The 24,618-nt window shown below is 43.0% G+C and overlaps 1 protein-coding gene across 4 annotated transcripts in view; it reads right to left on the minus strand.

The window, feature by feature from the left end:
* Window positions 1-1,713: 1,713 nt before the first annotated feature.
* Window positions 1,714-24,618, minus strand: part of PDE10A (phosphodiesterase 10A) — a 581,099-nt gene continuing 558,194 nt past the window's right edge. For all 4 annotated transcript variants that reach the window (XM_042253703.2, XM_012183244.5, XM_042253702.2 and 1 more), the window contains 5 exons: window positions 24,099-24,271; window positions 15,801-15,912; window positions 12,493-12,573; window positions 10,869-10,957; window positions 1,714-8,529 (listed from right to left, as the gene is read on the minus strand). In XM_042253703.2, coding sequence (XP_042109637.1) covers window positions 8,412-8,529; window positions 10,869-10,957; window positions 12,493-12,573; window positions 15,801-15,912; window positions 24,099-24,271 — 573 coding nt within the window. In that variant the 3' untranslated portion in view covers window positions 1,714-8,411. The remainder of the gene's footprint in view (window positions 8,530-10,868; window positions 10,958-12,492; window positions 12,574-15,800; window positions 15,913-24,098; window positions 24,272-24,618) is intronic.

Below are 24,618 nucleotides of genomic sequence, written 5' to 3' on the forward strand. Positions count from 1 at the left end.
TGCTATAAGCCAGTGCTGTTGACTTGCTATGGAAGGTTGAACCAATGACCTTAAGGCCAAACTTCAACAGTCGAGGTGTCACACAGACAAAATTCGGTTACCAGGAAGACTTGGGAAACAGGTGTTTTGAGGCTTGGCCTCTAGTTAATGCAAGGTTAATCAGGTAAATGTTATTTTCTTAATATATTCATGTGTCCCAGTCATTCTGCATGTTATGTTTGACTTGTTTTTGATGACTAAACATTTACTATGTTCCATAAATATCATTCTGAGCAAGAATTCTACTTATTTAATGTCAATTCTACCTATTTAATGTCAACAAGGAGGGCTTCCCTTGTGGCTCAGCTGGTAAAGAATCTGCATGCAATGCGGGCGACCCAGGTTCGATCCCCGGGTCGGGAAGATCCCCTGGAGAAGGAAACGGCAACCCACTGCAGTATTCTTGCCTGGAGAATCCCATGGACAGAGGAGCCTGGTGGGCCACAGTCCACGGGGTTGCAAAGAGTCGGACACGACTGAAATGACATGTCAACAAGGACTCATCTGAATGTGTACAATTACCAAATGAGCATTCGGAAGTTGATGTTTCAAATCAATGCCTGCTTTTATTTCCTAGTCACTTTCTCTTTTCCCCTCAAAATCAAGGAAAAATCTCAACCCATGGTGCAGTGGGTTGGGGGCTCCCAATTTTGTGATGGTGGGAGAGGGGTATGGGGGGGCGATGGATGCAGGAACAGGCTTCTGTCAGCTTCTGTGTCATCAGGCTCAGCTTCCTTGTGGGAGAACCACCTCATTTGTATATTATTTGGAAGATTTTTTTAAAAACTGTCTTATTACTCAGCCATAACCAGAAATGTGACCGAGTCATTTGCAGAGACGTGGATGAATCTAGAGACTGTCACACAGAGTGAAGAAAGTCAGACTGAGAAATACAAGTATCGTGTGTTAACCTTTGTGTGGAATCTAGAAACACGGTATAGATGATCTCATTTGCAAAACAGAAATAGAGACACAGATGTAGAGAGCAAACACCAGAGACACAGATGTTGAGTGCGGACACCAAGGAGGAGGTGGGACGGCTGGGGAGACTGTGACTGAGATACAAACATTACTGATCTCGTGTACAAAATAGAGAACTAATGAGAACACCGCACAGGGAGCTCTGTTCAGTGCTCTGTAACGACCTATATGGGAAAAGAACCTAAAAAAGAGAGGCCACACATACATGTACAACTGATTCACGTTGCTGTTCGACAGAAATTGATGCAATGTTGTAAAGCAACTAAACGCCAATAAAAAGCTTAAAAAAAAGTAAATGTCCTGTTAATACGTGAGATTCTCAGGTCAACAAATATGCAATTTCCCTTTTGTCTCTTCCAGAACTGGGCCTGAGGACAGTCCCCACAGGAAGGAACAAGGGCGCAGAGAGTTATGCAAGGTGACAGAGGCCTTAGGGTGGGAAGACGTGTGTGCAGCCAACTCTCAGCTGCCTTCCCTGCACTGGCCCCAATGCTGCACCCCACACCCCACCGCATATCAGGTGCGCAGTCCCACTTGTTGAATAAGTGTTTAATAGTGTTGCTTTTTTAGGGTTTCCTTTGGTGTTAGGAAACAGGGTAAGGCTGATGGAGAAGTCAAATCTGCGTAAGGAAGATACGGACTCACGTTCAGATCAGTTTTACAGAGAACAAATCAGCAAGCTCAGTCACTAGATGAGTTGATGGATGTATAAGCACACGAGATTTATTTTTAACACAGCAAACATTTGATACAATTTCACAGGAAACGGATATTGAACAAAAATCCTGTCTACAACACGCACAGTGCCGTGCACGCAGACAGCACCGTATCCGTAGGAGTCTGGTGTGCAGAAGGGCTTGCTCCATTTTGAGGTCTTTCTATGTTCATCTAATTAACAAGGCTGTGGACACACACATTCAACAATGCGACAGGCCTTTATTCCACAAAACATTTATTTCATTTGCTCCCAAAGGTATATCTTTAGTTAGCATAGTAGTATAATTTTAGTTAAAGAGGGTCTCGGGATACAATTCAACTTTAACTTTCTGGTCTTAAATATTTATCATTTGCCTGCTCACCTGAGGGCAAGCAGAAAGAGCCAAATAAACACAATTTCTTTCAGCAGAGTTTAAAGATGAAGCCAGGAGGATACTCATCAGTGCCTAAGATTATGTGAATTTAGCCAAGAACATTTTCTTTACCAGCAGAAAGAATCCCATCACTTACTCGTAAACGTGCCTGCCCCGTGGAGTCCTTCCTGCTCTTAGCCAGGCGAATTTGGACTGGTCCTGGAAACTCTGCTGGCAGGGGTCTGATTCAGGAGCCAGCCTCGGCCTTGGGCACTCAGGATCAGGAGTTCTGTAACCTGAAACTGTCTTTCTGAAAGACCCGAACAGTCTTCCAACATTTAAGATTATACAATGGGGTTAATAAATCATCTTGTAAAAATGTAACCTTTTATGTTGCCTCATCCTTTCTGCTAGAAAATGCTTGAAGCAAATGCACCAGGTTGCTCCAATGTGAACTTGATGTCTCCTCTGCAGACAAGGCCTGGGGTGTTTGCACGCGAACTTTAGGAAGCCCTGCACCTCCTCCTCAAAGCCCTGCACCTCCTCCTCAATGCACAAAATGTCTCTGACCTTCCCCATACATGAGAACAAACAATGAACGTGAAAGGTGATATTTTAAAAATTCTGTATTCAATTATTCACAACGAAGGAGAGCCATTAAAATTATGAACATCTCTACATATATTTCATGTATCATACATATATATATATACTTTAAATGTATAGTTACATATCAACAAAAGTTTCTAGCTGCTCTAAGCTTGTAGGTAAAACAAAGATTTTGTAATGTAACACCTGTATACGCATATACACTGGCTGTTTGAATTATGAATTTATTTACAACTTGCCTAGTTTATCATAAATGATTATTGTTATATTATACAAACATAACAGAAAAGATTTCTTTTAAATACAAAGACTGCAAATGAATACATGAAAAAATTACACACATGTACAATATTTATAATTTATAAATGCAAAGTTAAGATCTCTTTAAGTTATTGCACTTGTGCATTTTACAAAGTTTTTATATGTCAGATGTATAAAATATTTGTAAATTTATAACTCATTAACTATAATGAAATTGGATATTAACTCAAATTTCTTTCTCCTTCCAAGAGGGCCCACTAAAACTGTGGATACAGAGCCATTGAGTCTAAAAATCAGCATTATTATGAGCATTCACTGTATTTTTGATAGCATGTGACCCATATGTCACTCCAGCAGCCTCCTGTCAGCAAGGAGATTACAGATGCCTTGGCTAAGTAGGGATAGAGGATCTTTTGTTCATAAGGACTTGTTAAAAAGCCACCTTTTCAGAAAGAGTCAGGACACTGCATTTCTATAAATTTTGGTAACTGTTTCACAGTGCTTTGGGCGCGCTTATTGTTTCCAGTGGGTCACTGGGGAGGGCATGGTAAAATGTGGGGGCATTGTGTGGAAACTACTGTGATGAAGTCTATGTTCGATGTTCACGCTAAGTGGATATATAGAATATAGACCATACAACGGATCATATGGAAGAGAACATTCCCGTACGTCATTTGCCTAGGATGTTTGAGACACGACACAGGACTGGGCGCTAACGAGAAAACAAAAGCTGCAATGCCCGAGAGAGGTTGACATTTTCAGGTGGGCTAGGGTACGAGATCACACACTTTAAAAATTTAGCTTGCAATAGGAATGAAACCTTTCCACTTAAGCATCAGAAAATGGACAGTTCCTCGGTTACATCAGCCGAAACTTGACGTGTGCAGACGGACTTCTCTACCTGGTGGCTTGGACTGGCTGGAAGTTTCTGCCTGGGTCCTGGGGTAACAGTGACCTTGCCCGGCAGACGCATGAGGGTCTGCATGCTCTCAGTGGTCAGAGAAGAAAACGCTGAGAGCTTAGGCAAAGGCAGTGATGCTTCTTTGGATTTCAAACATGTTCCTTGGAAAACATGGATGTCTTTCACTTTGTCCCACCTTTTAAATTTAGAACGAGAGCAGCATAGAAACTGTTTTCTTCCTCTTTTTTTTTTTTTGCTATTTTTATCATCGCATAAATGTATCTAATGCTTCAATCAAAATACTCAATAAAAAAAGAGAAAACAGAGTAAGCAGTGCACTGAGTATCACAGTTTAAACTTAAGTGTTTAAAGAAATTGGCAAAGTGTGTATCAGCATAAATATTTATGCAAACGTAAAAAGACACCAGCCATGCGCTATAGACAAGTGTGGGGAAAGCACCACTGATGCCATACTTGGTTAGTTTTACATTTAACAGTGATTTTAAATCATAGTAACACTTGCAATTGAAGGGATACTTTAAAGCGAAATAAATGAATACGTTTTTAAAGAATGAAACCTTGAATAAAACCAGTGAAGTGTAGAAGGCAAACACATTTGAAATACATGAAGATAGAAGTGAGTTTCAAAGTCTAAACCATGCATATGTACCTGAAAACCCCACAAAATCACGTCACAATCAGTGTCACAGTTCTTGGAAATTCTTGTTAAAAAAAAAAAAAACTGAGTCTGAACAGTTCATTGCTTATGGTCAGGAAGGTAACGGAATAAAATGAAATAAAGCATAGAAGTCTCATAAGGAGAGAATGATCTTAATTAATTTAACGTGATAAAATTAACCGTGGATATATCCCTTGAAATGCTTTTAAGTATAGTCAAGCGAGAAAGCAAAACGACGAACCTATGAAAGAAGAAGTAAAATTTGCAGTGTTCAAAACAAAGGCACAGACCAAGGCATGGTGAATTATTTAGTCTTACTGAGACTCAACCCTTTCTTTGGATTAAAAGACCAGCAACATAATACTAGAAACTAAATCTATTAAGTAATCCAAGAAGCTAAGGATTTATGCATCTATGTGTACTGTGTACAAGCATAGCTAGTGTGCTTGAATGTACCAAGAAAGCAAAATTTACTGAGGTTGATTCTATAAAATAAACTTAATATCTGAAAAGCATGCTAAAGAGAGGAAACCTACACTGAACAAGCGTAGTTCTGAAGTAGCTCTGCTTTTGTCGCTGTGGTAACAAGTCGGCAGCTCTGGGGTCGTCTGTACAGATGCTTTTCCATCGAGAGAAGAGTTGGGACGAAGGACAACTGTGTGTGAATAATTTAAAACTTGGTCTCTCCTCCGAGGCTGGCTTCTCACGTGCTTCTTGAAAATAACTAAAGCTGGGAAATGGATCACACAATTCCTGCCCTAGTAAAAGGGCTGTATTTGAGGATTCCTTTCCACATTAATTGCAATGAAGACTCTCCATTTAATTAAATCACAGCCAACTATTAATTAACCAGATACTTGCATTTTTTTAGAATTTTATTCCACTGTCCAAGTTCAGTATTTCATGTCGTCGTTAGAATGCATTTCCAAGGAAATTTCTAGGTAAAAAATATATTCACTATCTCTGGAAAGATAATGGCATAATGGCATTTGATGATAAAACTGTTCTCTACTATAAATGAAAACCAATAAAAATTTTTGAAAATTAAATATTTAACATATGCTCACAACTGGTTACCAAATTTATACTGCACAGGGAACTTGGGCCCAATATAAAATACCACCTTAATGAGAAACTCATCAAAACACTTGGCAATGACAACCATCTGTCCTTTAAAGAAAAGATCTGGGGGAAAGACAAGATGGAACTCTAAAAGCATGCCTGCTAAATAAATGCTGAGATACAAAATACTCCCAACTGCATGTTTTCCACAACAGATTGTTAACTAAACATCCCTGCATCCGAGGCAACTTTCATCTTCGGTGAATCTATGATTCTCAAGTCGATCTTATACATGATGGAAGCAGTATTAACAGTTTACCTTGGAATACAGTCCTTTGTTCAAACTTTGCTTCTATTATGACGATTCACAAGAAATTAACCAACAGATAAATCCACATACACTTCTTTGGGAAACTATTGTTCAAAGCACAGGTCACATCATGTAACACACTTGGCTATGTCTGAATAAGACACTTTTCTCTAATAATCGGGTCACAACAGCAAGCTTAAATGCAAAAATAGCCAGAGGCTTCCCTCCCCAGGACTGCTTTCTCTTTCCAGAAGCAGAATTCACACATTCCTTAAAAAAAATTTTAATAACAGCAGCCTTAAATAATATTTCCTTCCCCCTTGCAATTCAGTCTCCTAAACATTTTTTAATAACAGCAGCCTTAAATAATATTTCCTTCCCCCTTGCAATTCAGTCTCCAGGTTCAGTTAGATGACCTAAGGCACTCTCCTGATTAACATTAAATCTCGTGGGTCCAGTTTCAAACATTTGGATGTAGAAAGTTTGGATGTATGCAACATTTTAGAATTCAATTGTATGAATACACTAACATGAAAGAGGGCTTTTTCTAGTCAGCTTTATATTAAACAATATACATTTTTCCACATGAGAAATCACTGTTTTTGAAGAATGGGGCTGATTTTTAGTTTTCAAAGATGTGTTTGCATCTCTCTCCCTTTCTCTCTCTCACATATACATGCGTGGGCACATCTACACACATGTATATGTCTATATGCATGCACACAGCTGCACGTGTCCGTGTGTGTGTGTGAAACTAGCCGCAGTGGCATTCTCTCTGTTATTTCATTTTATCTCATATCATAAAATTATAATAGCAAATGGAGCTCCAAGTAAGGAAGATGGCCACTTTTAGAAGCCCATAAGGAAACTGAACACAGCGTTAAGTTTAAAATACGAATGATGTTTATGTATAGCTAACTCTGCTATAAACCAACCATATCTTAGAAACATCTGATTTAATAATTTTTGCAAAAACCAAGCTCATATGAACAACAATGTATACAGTATTGGATATGTGAAATAATCTTTGAAAAAATTTATTTCATTAAGAGTAATGCTCCAGTCTCCTGCTACAAGGATGGTGGATAAGCCACTTGTTAGGGACAACTCAGTACTTCTGAGACTCTAATTCCTTCAGGTCAGTACTAGCAGCTTCGGAGGTGAAGCATTAGCAGGCACCAGGAGTGACTGACTTCGAATCCTTGCAGGAAGGGGGCTGCCTATAAAGTTTGTATACTTCTTTCAAAGCATTTACACTGTAGAGTAATATGAGCTTACCAAACTGATACAGAAGCAACTCTGCAGACACAGGATTTTCTGTGGATATCCCACCTTGAGTGGAGCAGAAAGGGCAGAGATGGGCCCAGATACAGCTGTGTCCTCTGGCCTCCCTGCTGTGGGCAGAGAGCTTCTGAAAGACCATCGGGCGGACGAGGGCAGGATGTGGGAGAGGAACGCAGCGGGCCAGAGTGAAGATTCCAGAAGGCTTAGATTTTATGGTTTAATTGATTTTAAGAGAAATGTATGGTCTCTTAATTAAATAATCTGTAGAATAAATCTTTCATTTTTGAATGTGAGTTTAAGATTTTGCAATGACATCAAGTGAAAACATAAAAGCATCATTACTAAAAATTCGCACTTTGCATCCATAAGACTTGTCCACTGAAAAACATTTGTATGCCTTGCTTTTATTTTGTTCTTTGTGTAAGGGTTTAGGAAATTTGCCGAGATGACAATAAAGGAAAAAGAATTAAAAAAAAATTCTCTTAACATCTTTAGAATTGATATTGGAGTTCTTAGATTTATTATGATGTATATCTGCATCTCTTCTAGAGAGGATAGAAAATCTACTTCCTTTAGTGTTAAATTTATGCATCTAAGCCCTTTACATAAATTTAAAGAGTACACTTTAGTCCACCTAACTTTTTTTAATTCACGAGGCTCTGAACCCAAGTCTGACTATTTTCCGTCAATGATTGCAGAAAGACACTTCTTGCTCAGTCAGCTCGATGCCACGGGCTAAGGCTGTCTGCCACGATCCACGCTAACAACAACAGGTCACACACGAACATCCACAAGGGCAACGTGTCAAAGCTCCTATTTATAGCCAACAACATCAAAGCAACAGTGGTGTGGAAGCCAAAGTGCGGTGCCTTCTTAGTACCGTTTCAACCCTCACCAGAAAGATACAGCGGAAAAGTACCCCTTTCTAAACGTCCGTCTCCATTAAGGCCTCCGCCTAGCAGCCCATCAGAAGAGGCCGGGTCACAAGTCAAGAGGCGACTCTGGGCGGCGCGTCTCTGGGCCTGGCCGATCACCGTCGAGGACGCGGCAGGGAGGCCGGCAGGGAGCCATCTGCTGGATGTGTTCACCTGATGGTCCTTCTTGAAGAGGTCTGCATCCCAGTTTAACAGGTGTAGGTTCCCCCCGAAAATAAAAGGAAGAAAAGTCAAAGAAGCAGGATGAGCATTTTCCGGTGGGACGGCCCGCTGGGGGCCATCAGTCGTCGGTCTTCACGGGCGGCCTTTCCGGGGACCCCTCGGCCTCTGGCAGGTCCAGGATCCCCAAGGCGCTCTCCTCGCCCCGGATCACCTTCTCCCACTGGCTCAGGTTATTCCTGGAACGAGGAAGGCAGAGACAGGGGCCGTTTCAGAAAGGACTTCTGCACTCTGTCCCCACACCACACACAGTGCAACTTGGGCATAACTCAGCCTGCTGGCTTTTTGGTGTCACCCTGATCATATATAATATTCATTTAAAACACGGTAATATACTTTAGACAGCATATTAAAAAGCAGACATTACTTTGCCAACAAAGGTCCGTCTAGTAAAGGCTATGGTTTTTCCAGTGGTCATGTATGGATGTGACAGTTGGACTATAAAGAAAGCTGAGTGCCGAAGAATTGATGCTTTTGAAGTGTGGTGTTGGAGAAGACTCTTGAGAGTCCCTTGGACTGCAAGGAGATCCAACCAGTCCATCCTAAAGGAAATCAGTCCTGGGTGTTCCATGGAAGGACTGATGCTGAAGCTGAAACTCCAATACTTTGGCCACCTGATGAGAAGAGCTGACTCACTGGAAAAGAACCTGATCCTGGGAAAGATCAAAGGTGGGAGGGGAAGGGGACAACAGAGGACGAGATGGTTGGATAGCATCACCGCCTCAATGGACATGAGTTTGAGTAAAATCTGCGAGTTGGTGATGGACAGGGAGGCCCGGTGTGCTGCAGTCCATGGGGCTGCAGAGTCGGACACGACTGAGCAACTGAACCAATTGACTGACTGATAACAACTGTCCCCTTGGGCCTGCACTGCAGTTTGGGTCCTCAGAGGAGCCACACCCGCTAGAGCGGAGGCCCCCACCCCACCAGCTTCAGGCTGCGGAGGCGAACAGGCAGCCCACGCTCAGAGTTTCTGACTCAGTCAGGATTCACTGGGAGAGCGGACTGGGCCATCAGGTCACACACGGGTGGGGAGAAAGGAAGGGGGGCACCCATGACGACCCTGCAGCCAGGCCTTTGCACCCCGTGGGGCAGAAGTGTGTGCCCTGTGCAGGTCAGTCCCGCCCATCACATGCCATATGCTAAACACCACGTCAGGCATTGAACAAGTCACCACAAGTTACACCTGCTATGGACCTTTGAGATTTCCTTGTTAGGTGGTTGATTTGTGCTCCCCTGGCCTCTGGTCTCAAATGCACCCTCGGCTCCCCTGCCCCCCTAGTCTCTCTCAGGATCTGCAGCTCAAACGTGACGGCACCTTGGTCTCCTTCGATGGTAGGGCACTCCCGCTGCCTGACTGCCCCTCGCCCGCCCTGTCCAACCCGGCAGAGACCCCATCCACACCGCCACCTTGACGGGAAGTCAAAATCAGAAGGGAACCTTAGTGTCGGCAAGCGCAGAATGCTAAGATACCTTTGTACAAAGAAACCCCTAAAATATAACCTGAGAAATGTAACGCTTTAGCTTCTGTACCATATCGTCAGGTGTCACTTCCCCAAAACCTAAAGAGGCTTCTTGATATGTTGGAAAAAAGACACACACTAACTTTGCTGTGTTTCCTTAGCTCAACAAAACAAGCTGGGATGTCCTGTTCATTGCCACAGGAGCAGAGAAGAAAGAGGACCACTTAAACGGGACAAAGCAGTATCTTTTAAACGGGAGAAAGCAGTATCTTTTTTAAATCTTCTTGCATGTTAGTTTATTTGTTAGTTTTCCTTAAAACAAAACAAAACAAAACAGAACAGTTCCTGAGTTGCTACAGCAAAGGACGGGAGAGCCCTAAAGCCTCTGACTGTGTTTGCAACCTTCCAGCCACAGGTCTGCTTGCCCCTCAGTGGTGCACCCCCTCCAGCCCCCAGCATGGTTCTGGTCGAACGGTTACAAAAACAGTCCCCACACCCATTCTCTTGCAGAAAACCAACACATGGCTGTTTGCTCATTGCCTGTCACCCTCCTAGGGGAATTTCTTTTCCAAGTAAAATGAAATCTTAGAAAATTTCCAACATCCTGAGCTGAGTTTAGCGCTTAAAAAGGATAATGAAACCACACAGAGAAATCTGAACTAGAACAGGTCAGCTGGAGGCCTGCCTTTCTTTTGGGAAGAAAATGAAACTTAAAGATCGCATTCAAGATTCGGTCTCTACCCTTCAAACAGTAAACTGTGTGATTTAAACTGAGTCCCCTTCCAAACCAGCAGCTCAGAAAAGACATTATTGTCTTTTTAAAAACAGCATCAGCCAGGGGTCTGTGAGTCATAAAAAGGAACACTTCCCGCTCCTTTTTGGTGAATGAGCAACTTTGTGAATAAATATTTCTGACTTATGCTTGTTACACAGGCAAACACACAGCCCAGTCACTGTGGACTGCAGTGAAGGCGTCTGTGTCTAGATGGGACAAAAACGCTGCACAGATTCTTATTTTTGGCGGAAAAGCATCGAGGCGAAGCTGGTGTACATACCTGCAGGCCTTCAGGAGCGGCTCCGTGGCGGGGAAGATCTGGGTGAGGGTGGTGTAGCAGGGAATGGCCACGGCATTGTAGAACCCCAGCTGGCCCAGCACGGAAATGCAGACAAGAAACACAATGGCACGTCAGCGATTCCAGCAGCACTGGCGAAACTCATCAAGTGAATTTTCTACTTCTCGAGCCTACCTGAAAATCTAAGCACTCTGGTTTTGCTAAGTAACATTTGCCTCAGTGAACACTCCTGCAGATGATGGTTTAAAATTCATTAAAATACATTCACGCTATAAGGCATAAAAATATTTAAATAATAAAAAGAGGTCACTCTAAAACCCAAGTACAATATTCAATGGGATTCTTATTATAGATCAGTTGTAACTCATGACCTATTCTTAGGAGTCTTTTACTAAATGGCAAAGAATAATTTCACAATAATCACAAGTCAGAAGCAATATATTTGGTAAAATACTAGCTGATCGCAGAAATATCTTATTTAAAATTCACTAATACTATAAATGGATCTGGAATTTTGGCAAAAAAAAAAAAAAAAGCACTGCTCTTAATGGAATCACACAAGAACAAAGTCCACTTTCTGATGGCATTTTCAGTTCTCTTATCAAGAATCGCACTGGGGCTACTGCTCAATTGCCCACAAGGAAAAGCTAATACTGTCAGCTTCCTCTCTTAACTACGTTGCAAGATGAATTCCCAAAATTGAACAAATCAAATATAAAACGATGAAATAAAAAAGAAGCTGAAGAAAATGAAGGTAAAGATCTTCTCTCGGCATGGGGCAGGACTCTTGCAATGTGACTTGAAAAGCGAAGCACTATGATTACAAATATGGGGAGGATCCACAAACAGTGTCAAAACAGGGCTAGACTGCAACTTACACACGCGACAGGCATGGCACGCGTGTCAGTGCAAGTCAGACGGGGATGGGGAGTGAGCCGCCCGTGGAGGATTCGAGAAAACCGCCCCTCGGCGACAAGGGTGAGCAAATCACACCTTCCCCTGCTGGGCTGGTGCCCGCCAAGAGACGTCATTAACATCCTTATCCTGACGTTAGAAGATTGATAGTTTTAAAAGACCGTCATAAAGGAATGTATCACACCACACGTGCATACATGCAAAGCTAAGAAGGCACTAGAGCTCTCAAAGCATCAAAAATTAATGCAAAATATGTTGTAAGACCTGAAAAGAGGATAATGAGTGCCAGTTTACAGTAAGACGAAGCTCAAAATGTACTGAAACATTACGCATTATTTGTTAGGAAATGTAAACCTACCCAAAATCTATAATGTTATTCTCCAAAAAATATCTTTGTATATTCGATGACAAAATATTTTTTGTTTGCTAAAATATATTAACATTTCAACTTCATCCATCCCCTCTATTTCAAGTAAGAAAAGAAAGCCTGTAATTTACTGCAATTTTATCTGTAGAAAGAGGCGATGACAAGGCTAGTTATGAAGTCTTTAAATCTAGCTAGGATTTCCCAATCAAGGGGCATCTAAATGGAGAAGACTTCAGCGGGTTTCAGCTCCCGCCAGATGGCACGTGCTTCTCACTCCCATCCGCTCAGGACCACCGAACAACCGCTTGACCACACAGCCCATACCTGGCCTTGCGGGACCTCGTCCTTCTTGTCTCGGTCCATCATGGGAATGGGCTGTATCCCCAGCTTTTTCATCTCATCGCCCTGGGAGAAACGGGGGGAAACCAGGCTCTCTCAGTTTCATGCAGTGTTATAAAACGTCGGCACGAACGTGCTGTTCCCTCTATCCATTAATGTTTTTCAAGATGAATAATGTTTCTGGCTAATGGCCCACACAAATGTCAGAATAATAAACATGTAATGTACTACTGTAGGTTTTTATCCTCATGCTCCTCTCTTATCCTGAATTACCAGAAACCGAGCCATCACTTCCGTTTCACTTTGTAGAAGTTAGTGAAAGTTATAACAAAAGGACACGCGTGTGCGAGGAGGAACACAAGAACAAGGATGACATAACCTCAAGGCCTTTATCTCACCTTTTCAGATGACTTTTTCACATGCACCGAGAGAGATGAAGTCAGAGTTTAAAGAGGAATATTGACCCATCAAGAATAAAGAGCAGTCTGCTAAATCATGTCAGTAAAGATACAGTATAACTGGCTGGAGATCAGCATAAAGGTTAAAACTATAGATGTTTACTAAAGATGTATAATATCTGGGCCACTGTAAATATTATGCCCCTTGATCTTCATGAAATACTATGAGTTAGACATTATTATCCCCATTTTATAGATTTAAAAATTACCTTACTCTTTTTATTTCTTTTCTAAGGTTAAAGATTATTGTCCTTCACGTTTCTTAATTATTAATATTTTTGATTATCTTGTTGGGCTTGTTTTCAGAAGCATAAAGCATCCTGAGTTTGCTAAGACAGGGTCCTGGGACAAATGACCATAACCCTCGATAAGAATATGTGAGCACAGGACCAAAACACTGTCTTAACCACGTAAGGGCACCGGAAGCGGTCTGCTCTGAAGCTACCGGTTTAAACAGGAACTGCGCTAGTTCTCATACTTTCTTCTTTTCTGCCCTAAGGGAATGAAAATTAACTGGCCCCCCTCAAGGATTTCCCAAGCCCTGAGACATAAAAAGATTTTAAATAAGCAGTGATTCGTACAGGCACCTAGAAACAAACATTGATGCCGACAAGGAGAATGTCTGAGTGGGACGGATGGCCCGTGTGTGCGTGTGGTCTGCGGTGCCGGGCTGAGGTGGGGAGGGCTGCAGGGGTGTGGGGCGGGGGGAGCTGCACAGCACAGTCAGGGACCCAGGCCGCAGAGGGGCCGTGGGCTTCAGCATCAGGCTCGCCGTTTCTGTCTTCACCGCAGCGAGGGGAGACAGGCAGTTGCCGGGAAACAGAACTCAACTTGTCCCGAAGCAGGAAGTGTGGCAGCTGAGGCTGAGATGGATCAGAAAGCAGGCCTGAGGTGTCAGTCTCAGCACTAAGGCAGGATGTTCATCTCGGACAGCGTGACACCAAAGACCCCACACTCTCAGCCACTGTTACACTGATTCTAGAAGACAGGCAAGGAGCCCAGCTGCATGCTGCAGGGATCCAGGCGAGAGCCTGTGAGGGCCTGACGGAGGGCGGAGGGTGGGGCGGGGAGGAGGGCAGCGTGGACTTGATGAACATCTAGGAAACCACGGCAAGGCTTGGGGACTACAGCTCTGCTTCTGCTCTGGGACGCTGAGGTCCTTGCAGATGGCATCTGTGAGCCTACTGGGAGCTCAGTCAACCTCTGTGCACCGCTTAACCAATGCCGCGCTTAACTACTGCACGGCCTAACCAATGCCGCGCTTAACTACTGCACGGCCTAACCAATGCCGCGCTTAACTACTGCACGGCCTAACCAATGCCGCGCTTAACTACTGCACGGCCTAACCAATGCCGCGCTTAACTACTGCACGGCCTAACCAATGCCGCGCTTAACTACTGCACGGCCTAACCAATGCCGCGCTTAACTACTGCACAGCTTATCCAATGCGCGCCTAACCCCTGCACTGCTTAACCAATGAGGAATTGAAAGGGAAAAGAAATCAATACGTTTGTCCCCTTTTGCTTCATGTTTTAGAATACAAATGTAGTTGTTAAGGTATGAAGTATATCACTGCTAAATAAATCAAAGTGTCTACAAAACAGCAAGCAAGCTTCAGACAAGCTTTCTTATGTGGTATGTATAGCATTGACTATGTTACTAGTTTAGACATACATGCAAATTAAGCTGATTGTGATAATAAAGTCAAATATTACAGCTCAGACATGTACATTTAAAAACAATCTTGAGTCTGAGAGTAACTAGATTTTGACACACACACACACACACACACACACACAAAGAGACATTCAAGAGGATGCATATACAATGTGTACAGCTGAGCTACCAGGGAAGCTGGTATAGAAACAATACCTTCAGTATAATCAACCCAAGGCCTGTGGTCTTCACTCAATAAAAACTTCTTTGGTATTACTATTATGAGACAAAACCAACATCATAGACCATTTCTATTCATCATTACCTGAATGGTTTACTGTTTTTTTTTTTTTTTTTTTTTTCACTTTTTACATCTGTTCTTCTATTGGATGAGATTTAAGGTATGAGATTCATGGTTTTACCAAACTCATGTCCTCCAACTTTACTTTGACTTCTTCTACCCAAATGAGGTGCACAAACATTTTATAGTTTTTTTCCATAAACTTGTTTTTAATATGCAGGGATCTAAGTATCTGTGGATTCATTTGAACAAGAGAATTATATCCTACTTATTCATGACCAATTCAGAGAGCAAATTGAGGAGCAAAGACACATTTCTGATCATTTAGATAATTCAGTCAAGAAAAGGTATCATGAAAGCAATTTACATAGTTGTTTCATGTGTCGGGAATTCATGAATTAATTCCTGTGGAACTCATAATTTGCAGCCTAATTGACTGTTTGGCATATTCACAATTTAATCTCGGGTTTCTATGGTACATCATTAGTCTCTCCAATTTTCTGCTGCAGGCAAATACAGCCTGTGATGTTGTGGGTCCCTCTTAATACTTTCTCTAGTGGCCGTAAAAGGGATGGCCACTGATAATTATTGAAAGGATGGCAAGGACTGGCTATTAAATAACGAAAACTGCTGCACTGCTGTTCAGGGAATCAGTTCCTGAACCATTTCAGTGGAGATCAGGGAATTTACACACACATCCAAGTCAGACGCTCTGACTTTATACCTGTATGAATGCTAAACAACAGTGTTTTTTAAGGCACTACTAGCAACATGAGCAGCTAAGATACTGTTACTACATTATCCCTGTATTTAATATCCCCTCAATTTTTCCTCATTTCTCGACATCACCTGCATTCCTATGAAACCCCAGGACGTACCTCGGCCCAGAATTCTGCATATATGTCGTTGGCCGTCAGCCTCGTCACTGGCCACAGCTTTGTCACAGAACAAAGATCACAGGCGGTCATCATCAAACCGATGACACGGTCTCTAGAACACAATGAGACGAGACTGGTCAGCGTAGCGTTTGCACAGGTGTAAGAACAGCTAGGAAGACTTCCGCAGTTTCAGGACCAAGTGCGGCTTCAGGCTGGCACCGCAGCGGGGAGGAAAGATAGCATTTCAGAGCAGATGCAGCTGGAAGGAGAAGGAGGATACAATTAAGGGATGGTGTCGCCTTACTCGTGAGAACACGGGTCACTGCTCTCCCTAGCCCCATGAAGAGAGCACACTCCGCTCCTGCTTCTGGCTGCTTCCTGCCGAAATAGACGGCATGCTGGCCTGGCCCTGACACCTTCTAAATCCCTGCGATACCTGACTGCCACGAACCAGATTTTCAGTCTCATGGAATTGTGAAACTTTAGAGTGGAAAGAAACCTGAGGGGCGGGGGGAAACCTATTCAACCCTTTCACTTTGTAGAAGGAGACTGTGAGATGCAATGAGAGCGACGATTTCTTCGAGAGGTAAACAGTCCAGGGCCGGCCAGAGGACTCAGGTTTCCAGACAGCTCTCTCACCGCCTCACCTGCAGAGAAGGGCAGGGTCGCCAACCGCTGCACAAACTCTAACATCTCCAGGGAAAGGAGTGTTTTTTCCTCAATTGCTTTGCACTCACCACCATGTGTTCTAGGTCTCTTTTTTCCCCCTAAATATGGTTTATTCAGTCTTTTCTCTAGAAGACAGATAAAAATTGCCTAAAAAGTATTCAAACATACACACCCCCTATATAATTTTAATGGATTTGGTCTAATGACATGGGGTCACCCTAAATGAAGTCTACACTTAAGTGTGGCACTACGCGCTAGCTATTAAGAGCTTTCAATATACAGACTTAAAATTTTACAAAGCAAATGGCATAATGATAGAAGGCAAATTATCGAGAAAGACATAAAACCTCATAACAGGCGAGATGTCGCCACGGCCCCTCCCACTTAAACTCCAGAGTCTAAGGACTCTGCTGCTGCTCAAGGACGCCGAGCTTCCTGGAGGGCTGCAGACAGACCCCATCTGTGGGCAAGGGCTGCCCTGGGGCCTGAGCCTGTCGACCAGGGCTCGCAGCAGAGCAAGAGGCTTGGCTGGAGCTTCTGATTTAGGGGTGCTCCCCCAAGCAAAGATTCCTGGATCTCCAGGAGACCCCGCTTTGTCTATTATCCATGTCTTTGGTGCCAAGCACTTGTGAGGTCTTGTGTTAATACTTTCCATCAGCCTATTTCTTTCAGCCCATTAGCCAGGTGGCTCAGTGGTAATGAACCCACCTGCCAATGCAGGAGATACGAGACCCGGGCTCGATCCCTGGGTGGGGAAGACCTCTGGAGAAGGAGATGGCAGCCCACTCCAGTGTTCTTGCCTGAGAAATCCCATGGACAGCAGAGCCTGTCGGGCTGCAGTCCAAAGGGTTGCAAAGAGTCAGACATGACTGAGCAGCTGAGCAAGTGCTAGTAATCTCTCCCACAACCTTACTTTTCATAAGGACAAGTGGGTATCGTGTATCTAACAGGCAGTCTAGGTGACTTTAAAAATGTCACTGAGACTTAAAACGTGTACTAGCCCTGTGACCCCAAAACAGATGTCATGTGAAGATATGAATCCCTTAAAACGATCAGAAAGCCCATGTTTTCTTGCTGAGGTAGTTTCCTAAGCACTTTGTGGTTTACAGGAATAATATTTATTTCTGGATTTGCGCTTCTAAAGCAATGACAGTATTTTCTGTTTGCTTAACAGGCCAGTTCATTTAAAAAGGAACAGAACATGAAAAATACTATTATTTTGTTAACAAATAATTATTTCATGAGACTTAAGTAATTCAGTCTCATTCAATCTACATTCACACAAAAGGATCAGCATTCATTTCTTTTGGATAAATATTGCAATAAGCAATCATCTCAAGAAAGATTTCTTATCTCATAAATCTACGGAAAAACTGTTAACATAAACGGGCAGGAGAAAGCATGTGAACCGATTCTCCCCCTGAATATGACTCCACAGGCAGCATCCTTGCCATTAGGGTTGAAAGGATAACAACCTACTTATCATTGAGACTTCACTGTCAAAATTACTTAGAAAAAAAAATTTACCAGTATTTTACTGTTAACCAAACAAATAAAAATAAGACAGATAAGATCTGTATTAAATTCCTCTAAAAATTACCTTTTTTTTTTTTTTTTTACTATTAATGACAAATTAGTTGGATAGTCATGGTTCCCTGGAAATATTAACCTGAATTGGAACTGTGTCATTTCTGTCTATGAATGGGATATAGGCCTAACTGGTGACTCACTCACTTCAGTCACTCAGTCACGTCTGACTCTTTGTGGCCCCATGGACTGCAGCATGGAGACCTAATTCATGCTGCATTCCGACAGCCAACTCTGAAAGGGATGGAGTTTATGCCAACTGCGCTCTTGGCATGACCTTGCCTGTCCTCCTCACTAGGAGCACTGCAGTGAGAGCCCGGTACATGCCGCCTCTACTACTGACGGTTCTCAGGAGGGTGACTTCGCGGAGGGGGCTGGCGATGGCATGGTTCACTGCATTCATTTATTCCAAAAAGTTCTGAAGGCCTGTGTGTGTCAGACACGGTTCTAGAAATGAGTAAAATAAGCCCTGCTCAGAAGAATTGATGCTTTTGAACTGTGGTGTTGGAGAAGACTCTCGAGAGTCCCTTGGACTGCAAGGAGATCCAACCAGTCCATCCTAAAGGAGATTAGTCCTGGGTGTTCATTGGACGGACTGATGCTGAAGCTGAAACTCCAATATTTTGGCCACCTGATGTGAAGAGCTGACTCACTGGAAAAGACCCTGATGTTGGGAAAGACTGAAGGCAGGAAGAGAAGGGGACGACAGAGGATGAGATGGTTAGATGCCACCACCGACTCAAGGGACATGAGTCTGGATAAACTCCGGGAGTTGGTGATGGACAGGGAGGCCTGGCGTGCTGTAGTTCTTGGGGTCGCAAAGAGTTGGACATGACTGCGTGACTGAACTGAACTGAACTTGTAGGAGTAATGTGCTAGTGGGGAAAAGCAGAAGGTAAGGAGAAAATTTTCATTCAATGAGTCTATAGAAAAATACTTTAAAGGAGGCAAACACATGAAGATGAGTGAGAGTCCAGTGGCGATGACAGTGTCCAAGTCGGGAATAAGTGCCGAGTGTTTGCAGAACAGCAGGAAAGCCAGTCTGGAAGAAACGCAGCAGGGAGGTGGGGTGTGGGCTGCTTGTTGCTGAGTCTGGAGACAGACAGGAACAGTCTGATGGCAAGCACCTGGAGGCTGCGGATGCAAGAGCGACCCGCCACGTTTTTAGAGAGGCCCCTCAGGTGTGCTCGGGGGAGGATGGGCTGGAGACCTGTGTTGGGGAGGCTGCTGAGAAGGCCTGCAGGAGAACGCCGGCGTCCAGAGGCGCGAGCACAGCAGTATGAATCGAGGTGAAGGCAGAGGCCCCTGGACTGCAGAGATCTAACCAGTGCATTTTAGAGGAAATCAACCCCGAATATCCACAGGCAGGACTGATGCTGAAGCTCAAGCTCCAATACTTTGGCCACCTGATGCAAAGAGCCGACTTATTGGAAAAGACCCTGATGCTGGGGAAGACTGAAGGCAGGAGGAGAAGGGGACGACAGGGGATGAAATGGCTGGACGGCATCACCGACTCAACGAACAAGAGTTTGAGCAAGCTCAGGGAGAAGGTGAAGGACGAGGAAGCCTGGCGTGCTACAGCCCATGGGGTTGGACAAGACTTGGTGACTGACTACAAGTGGAGACAGAGCAAGCAGGAGGAATGTTAGAGGCAGTGCGTGAGTATTCACTCGTGTCCCACTCTCCGTAGCCGCCAGACTCCGGTATCCATGGAATTTCCCAGGCAAGAATGCTGGAGTGGGTTGCCATTCCCTCCTCCAATTTTAAGGAACCTCTACACTGTTGCCTATCATGATTGTAGTGGTTTACATTTCCACCAACAGTACAGCAGAAACTGACCCATTTTAAATCAACTACCTGCCAATACAAATTAAAAAAAAAAATCTGGTTTTAAAAGCCAAGGAACTGAGAGTCTCTAAGGAAGCAGAGATTGAAAGTCTCAACTACTGCTGATGATAGGACACACTTTAAACATAAGGATGCAGACAGCGTGGCAGTAAAGGGCTGGAAAAAAATATTGCCAATAAGTGGCCACAATCACAGGAAACTAACCTATGTGACCACACAGGCCACAGCCTTGTCTCACTCAGCGAAGCTACGAGCCATGCCCTGCAGGACCACCCGAGATGGACGGGTCACAGCGGAGAGTTCTGACAAAACGGGGATCGCTGGAGAAGGGAATGGCAAAGCACGTCAGTATTCCTGCCTTGAGAACCCCATGAAACCACGGGGTCGCAAAGAGTCAGACACGACTTAGAGACTGAACTGAACTGAAGCAAGCATGGGAAGGCTGGTGTGGCTATGAGACACAGGAAACTTGAAGGCGAGAGGTACCACCAGGATAGAAAGAGACTCTCATAGTGACAGGAGGCTCAGTCGTGGAGAAGACAAGAGAAATACACAGATGCCTAGGCACCTAATGAGGTTTCTAAACGCATGAAGCAAAACTGAGAAATATATAAAATTCATAACTTTTTAAATACTAGAAACTGTGTTTCCATTAAAAATGGGAAAAATACATTCACAAGTGATAAAATCTATGATACGACCAGTATAATTTTACTAACAAAAAGTGATAGGATCTGTGTAAACAAACCACATAAAATATTATTCAAGAGTAAAAAGTCACAGCAATGCTCTTGGATAAGAAGCCAATACACTCTCATTTACAAGTGAAGAGATAAATGCAATATAGCTGCAATTAATATAGCTGCAAGGTGGATATTTTAATTGAAAACAAACCTGATAGAATGTTCTTTTTGTTTATAAGTATTCACTATGAAGAGGATAAAGGGTCATTACGTGCGTAATTTATACTAAAGTGGCACAGTGAAAAATAGGCAAAAAATATTTTAAAATGTTAATTAATTCTTGAATGTAGGTATTAGTATATATTTCAGCATAATTTCCACATTTCTTAAGTTTGAAGTTTTTCTTATAAAAATATAAAAATACATTTATTAAGTACCAATTTCCATGAAATTTTTGGAAAGCAAATGAAAGATGAAAATTATCTTGCCAGGTATGTATGATAAATTTTAACATAGTTACAACAGTCAAAATAGTATGACCACAGATGAGTTAGATAATTAACATTTAAATGGTTTAAGGAGTCAAAAGAAGTATTTCAGTCTATATGAAAACTTCAATTCAATGGAAAAGAACAGATTGTTAATTGAAAGGTATTGATTCAACCCATCAGGAAGAAATCAAGTTTTGTTCATAAAAATGTAATTCCAGAAGCATTAAGATCTAATTACAAAAATATGCAAAGAAAAATTTAAGTATAATTTACACTCCTTTGAGGACAGGGGAGCGTCTACCCTGGTGGCTCAGATGGTAAAGCATCTGCCTGCAATGCGGGAGACCTGGGTTCGATCCCTGGGTTGGGAAGATCTCCTGGAGACGGAAATGGCAACCCATTCCACTGCTCTTGCCTGGAGAATCCCACGGACGGAGGAGCCTGGTAGGCTACAGTCCATGGGGTCGCAAAGAGTCGGACATGACTGAGCGACTTCACTTTTCACTTTGAGGATAGGGGAGGCCTTCGTAAGCAAGACAGGGAACCAGATTTGAAAAAAACAAATGACAGATTTGGACTCAAGAAATTTAATTTCTTTGCAGTTAAAATATGAATAAAACTTTTGAAAGACACTTAAAAGAAAATATAACACGACAGAGAAAATCTGAATATCCTTAACAAAAATTAGAATGTGAACTGATTTGTGAAAAAATGTACAGAATCCAACAAAGAAAATGCACAAATTGTGAACAAACAGAAGGAGCAACAACAGTCAGCGAACATGACAAGGTCTTGAATGCAGGCATCTACCAGAGAAGGGCGCACCTAAAGACAAACGGGTCCACCCTATGCTAGAAGAAGTGTAAATCTCTACATTCTTTTAGGAACTTTAACGCGTGTCTGGTTTTCTAACACCATGTGTGATATGACATAGATATTTATAAAGGACAGTAGATAAGAGAGTTGGTTACAGAGTAATAGTGCAAAATTCTAGAAACACTTGATTAATAGAAAGAAGGCTTAATGAGTCAACCCCAGATACTGAGGAAGCTCTATGATCGTGTTTTTGTTTAAAAATATAGGCTCATGCACAAACACACAGCTGTGAATATACACAGGGGAAGGCATGGGATGGTACCACGCCAAGCATGCTATTAGCTGTGGACCACAGACAGAAGCAGGGCACCCTCGGGCTTCTCATCCATGCTGTGCAGATGGGGCAGTAACGGTATCAATTCTACGGGGCCATTCTACATGAGGGGCTGGAGCAGCAGTGTTCTGGTGTCTGCAGGGGTCAGGGAACGAATGCCTCCCCACCGACACACTGATGGACGGCTCTATTATTGCTTTTCTTGTATATGGCTGCACTCTTTAAACTGTTAAAAACAAATATGCATTATCTTTAAAATTACTAATCACCCCAAAATTATTCAATCATCATAACTATACAGTATACACCAACACGTATACATGCATGACACACCAAGCATAATATTATTTGCAATTAGAGTTTTAAAATTTTCTATTTTATAATAATGCTATTATCATCATAATCATTTAGCTAAAAGTATATGAAAGAAACGTGATCCTACTTAAACGGCTCTTCTTTGTAACCTAAAGACAGTGGAGTCAGACTTTTCAGCAGCCCGAAGGATGCCGTGATGGCGGGCATACTTCTCCAATCTTATAATTGCCATAAGAGAGAACTGTGAATAAACACCTGTTCCTACGGGTTTTGGCGCAAGAACTACACGTGGAATCTGCCAGAGGCAGAGACACATGAAGACTGAAAATTGCTCTGCACCCCTTGGGCTGCAGGCGGAGGAGCAGATGTCTGCATGACACAGACGTTCCCACCATCCTGGGAGGCTCCCGGCAATGTGTCCAGACGACTCTGTGAAGTTAAGATGCATTTCTTTTCCTCAAAGTGACTCCCTGTAAAACGTTTGATGATCATATTCTTGAGGAGATAAGGTTTATTATGCATCTGTCTGTAGTTATTTATAAACATAAAGTTTTGTGTTTGGGACCCCCGAGCAAATTGCTTCTAAAAACTGAAAGTAGATTCCTCTGGAAAGAAACGTTAGGACCAGCACCTTAATGGATCACAGAGCAGGGCACACAAAGCACCTGAATAAAGAGCGGATTAAAGTTCAGTAAGACTGAAACGAACAAATAAGCAAGTGTTCCCAGGTCTAAAGATGTATCACCTAAGATGGACTTGGTCAGATATGGACCCTGCGACAGCAAAGTCCTAGAAAGAGAAGCTGGCGGTAACCACCTACACACTGGCCAGGGCAAGAGGCGTTTCAGCCAATGGACTGGGATCTAATGGACAGATGGGTGGACAGGCTCACAAAGAAAACACCGGATGCATTCCTGAATCTAGCAGGCAAGTCACACCTTTTCAGAAAAAAAGGAATCAGGCCACCTCAGCCTGATGCCACTGGAACATTTAAGGACTCTCATTCTTTCTGTTTTGACTCCATGTGCAAATAGACTCTGGATGGCCACTCAGCTTCCAAAGATTGTGACCACACTGAGTGCCAATATTCTGACGTGTGCAGCTAGAAATACACGTTTGCAGATCAATAACATGGAATGCAAGTCTTACATATCAGTCACACTGGCTTGGCGAATAAGATCTGGATTCTGATGAATCCATTTCTGTTTGCTTCTGAGTCTGAGAGGTCAATGACCAAATGCGGGACCGTGATAAATCTGAGGAGAGGTGTCTTGCGAAATGACTTCCCTTTGACAGTATCCATTCCTAAGCGACCAGTGTAAACTCCAATTCGTAGTTTAGTTACCTTGGCAATACACTGTCAGCAATCTTGTCAAGTAATGAAATATCCAAAGTAAATATAAAATGCATATAAAACAAACAAAAAAACCCCACATAAATTCTCTTTACATTTCATTTTTCAAATATAAATTTGAAATTACGCTTTTGTTTTTAAATATACATTTATTCCAAATAACACTGCCTGAGCTACTGAACTTTCAGAAGTGCTTTTTACCTATGTGACTGGTTATTAAGGTTCAGCGACCCGGTCTGGTACATCTCTTCCAGCTGCTTCCGGTTCCCGAAGTACAGAGCGAGGTCCGTGGCAATGATGGCTTTGCGGATGATCTCAAGCACCTGCTCATATTCGCTGGAGCTCAGGGTGGAGAAGATGTTGTGCCCTTCCAACTAGGGGGAGACACAAGCAGACACACATGAGCACAAATGCCCACACACGCGCCGACAGCGAGCGCCGGCCCCCGCCTCGCAGCACAGGCGGTGCTGGGGAACAGCAGGTGGTTGCCGTTTAGGACACGGACAGGATCTGCCTGCAGTGCAGGAGACCCGGGCGTGATCCTCTGGAGAAGGAAATGGCAACTCACCCCAGTAAACTTGCCTGCGAGAATTCGACGGACAGAGGAGCCTGACGGGCTACAGTCCATGGGCTCACAGAGTCAGATACGACTGAGCGACTAACGCTTTCAGGACACATTTGGGGGGAATAAAAGGATAGTCTGAAATGGCTAATGAAATCA

Source organism: Ovis aries, chromosome 8 (genome assembly GCF_016772045.2).
Source record: "Ovis aries strain OAR_USU_Benz2616 breed Rambouillet chromosome 8, ARS-UI_Ramb_v3.0, whole genome shotgun sequence".
In the NCBI taxonomy this organism is placed as follows: Eukaryota; Metazoa; Chordata; class Mammalia; order Artiodactyla; family Bovidae; genus Ovis; species Ovis aries.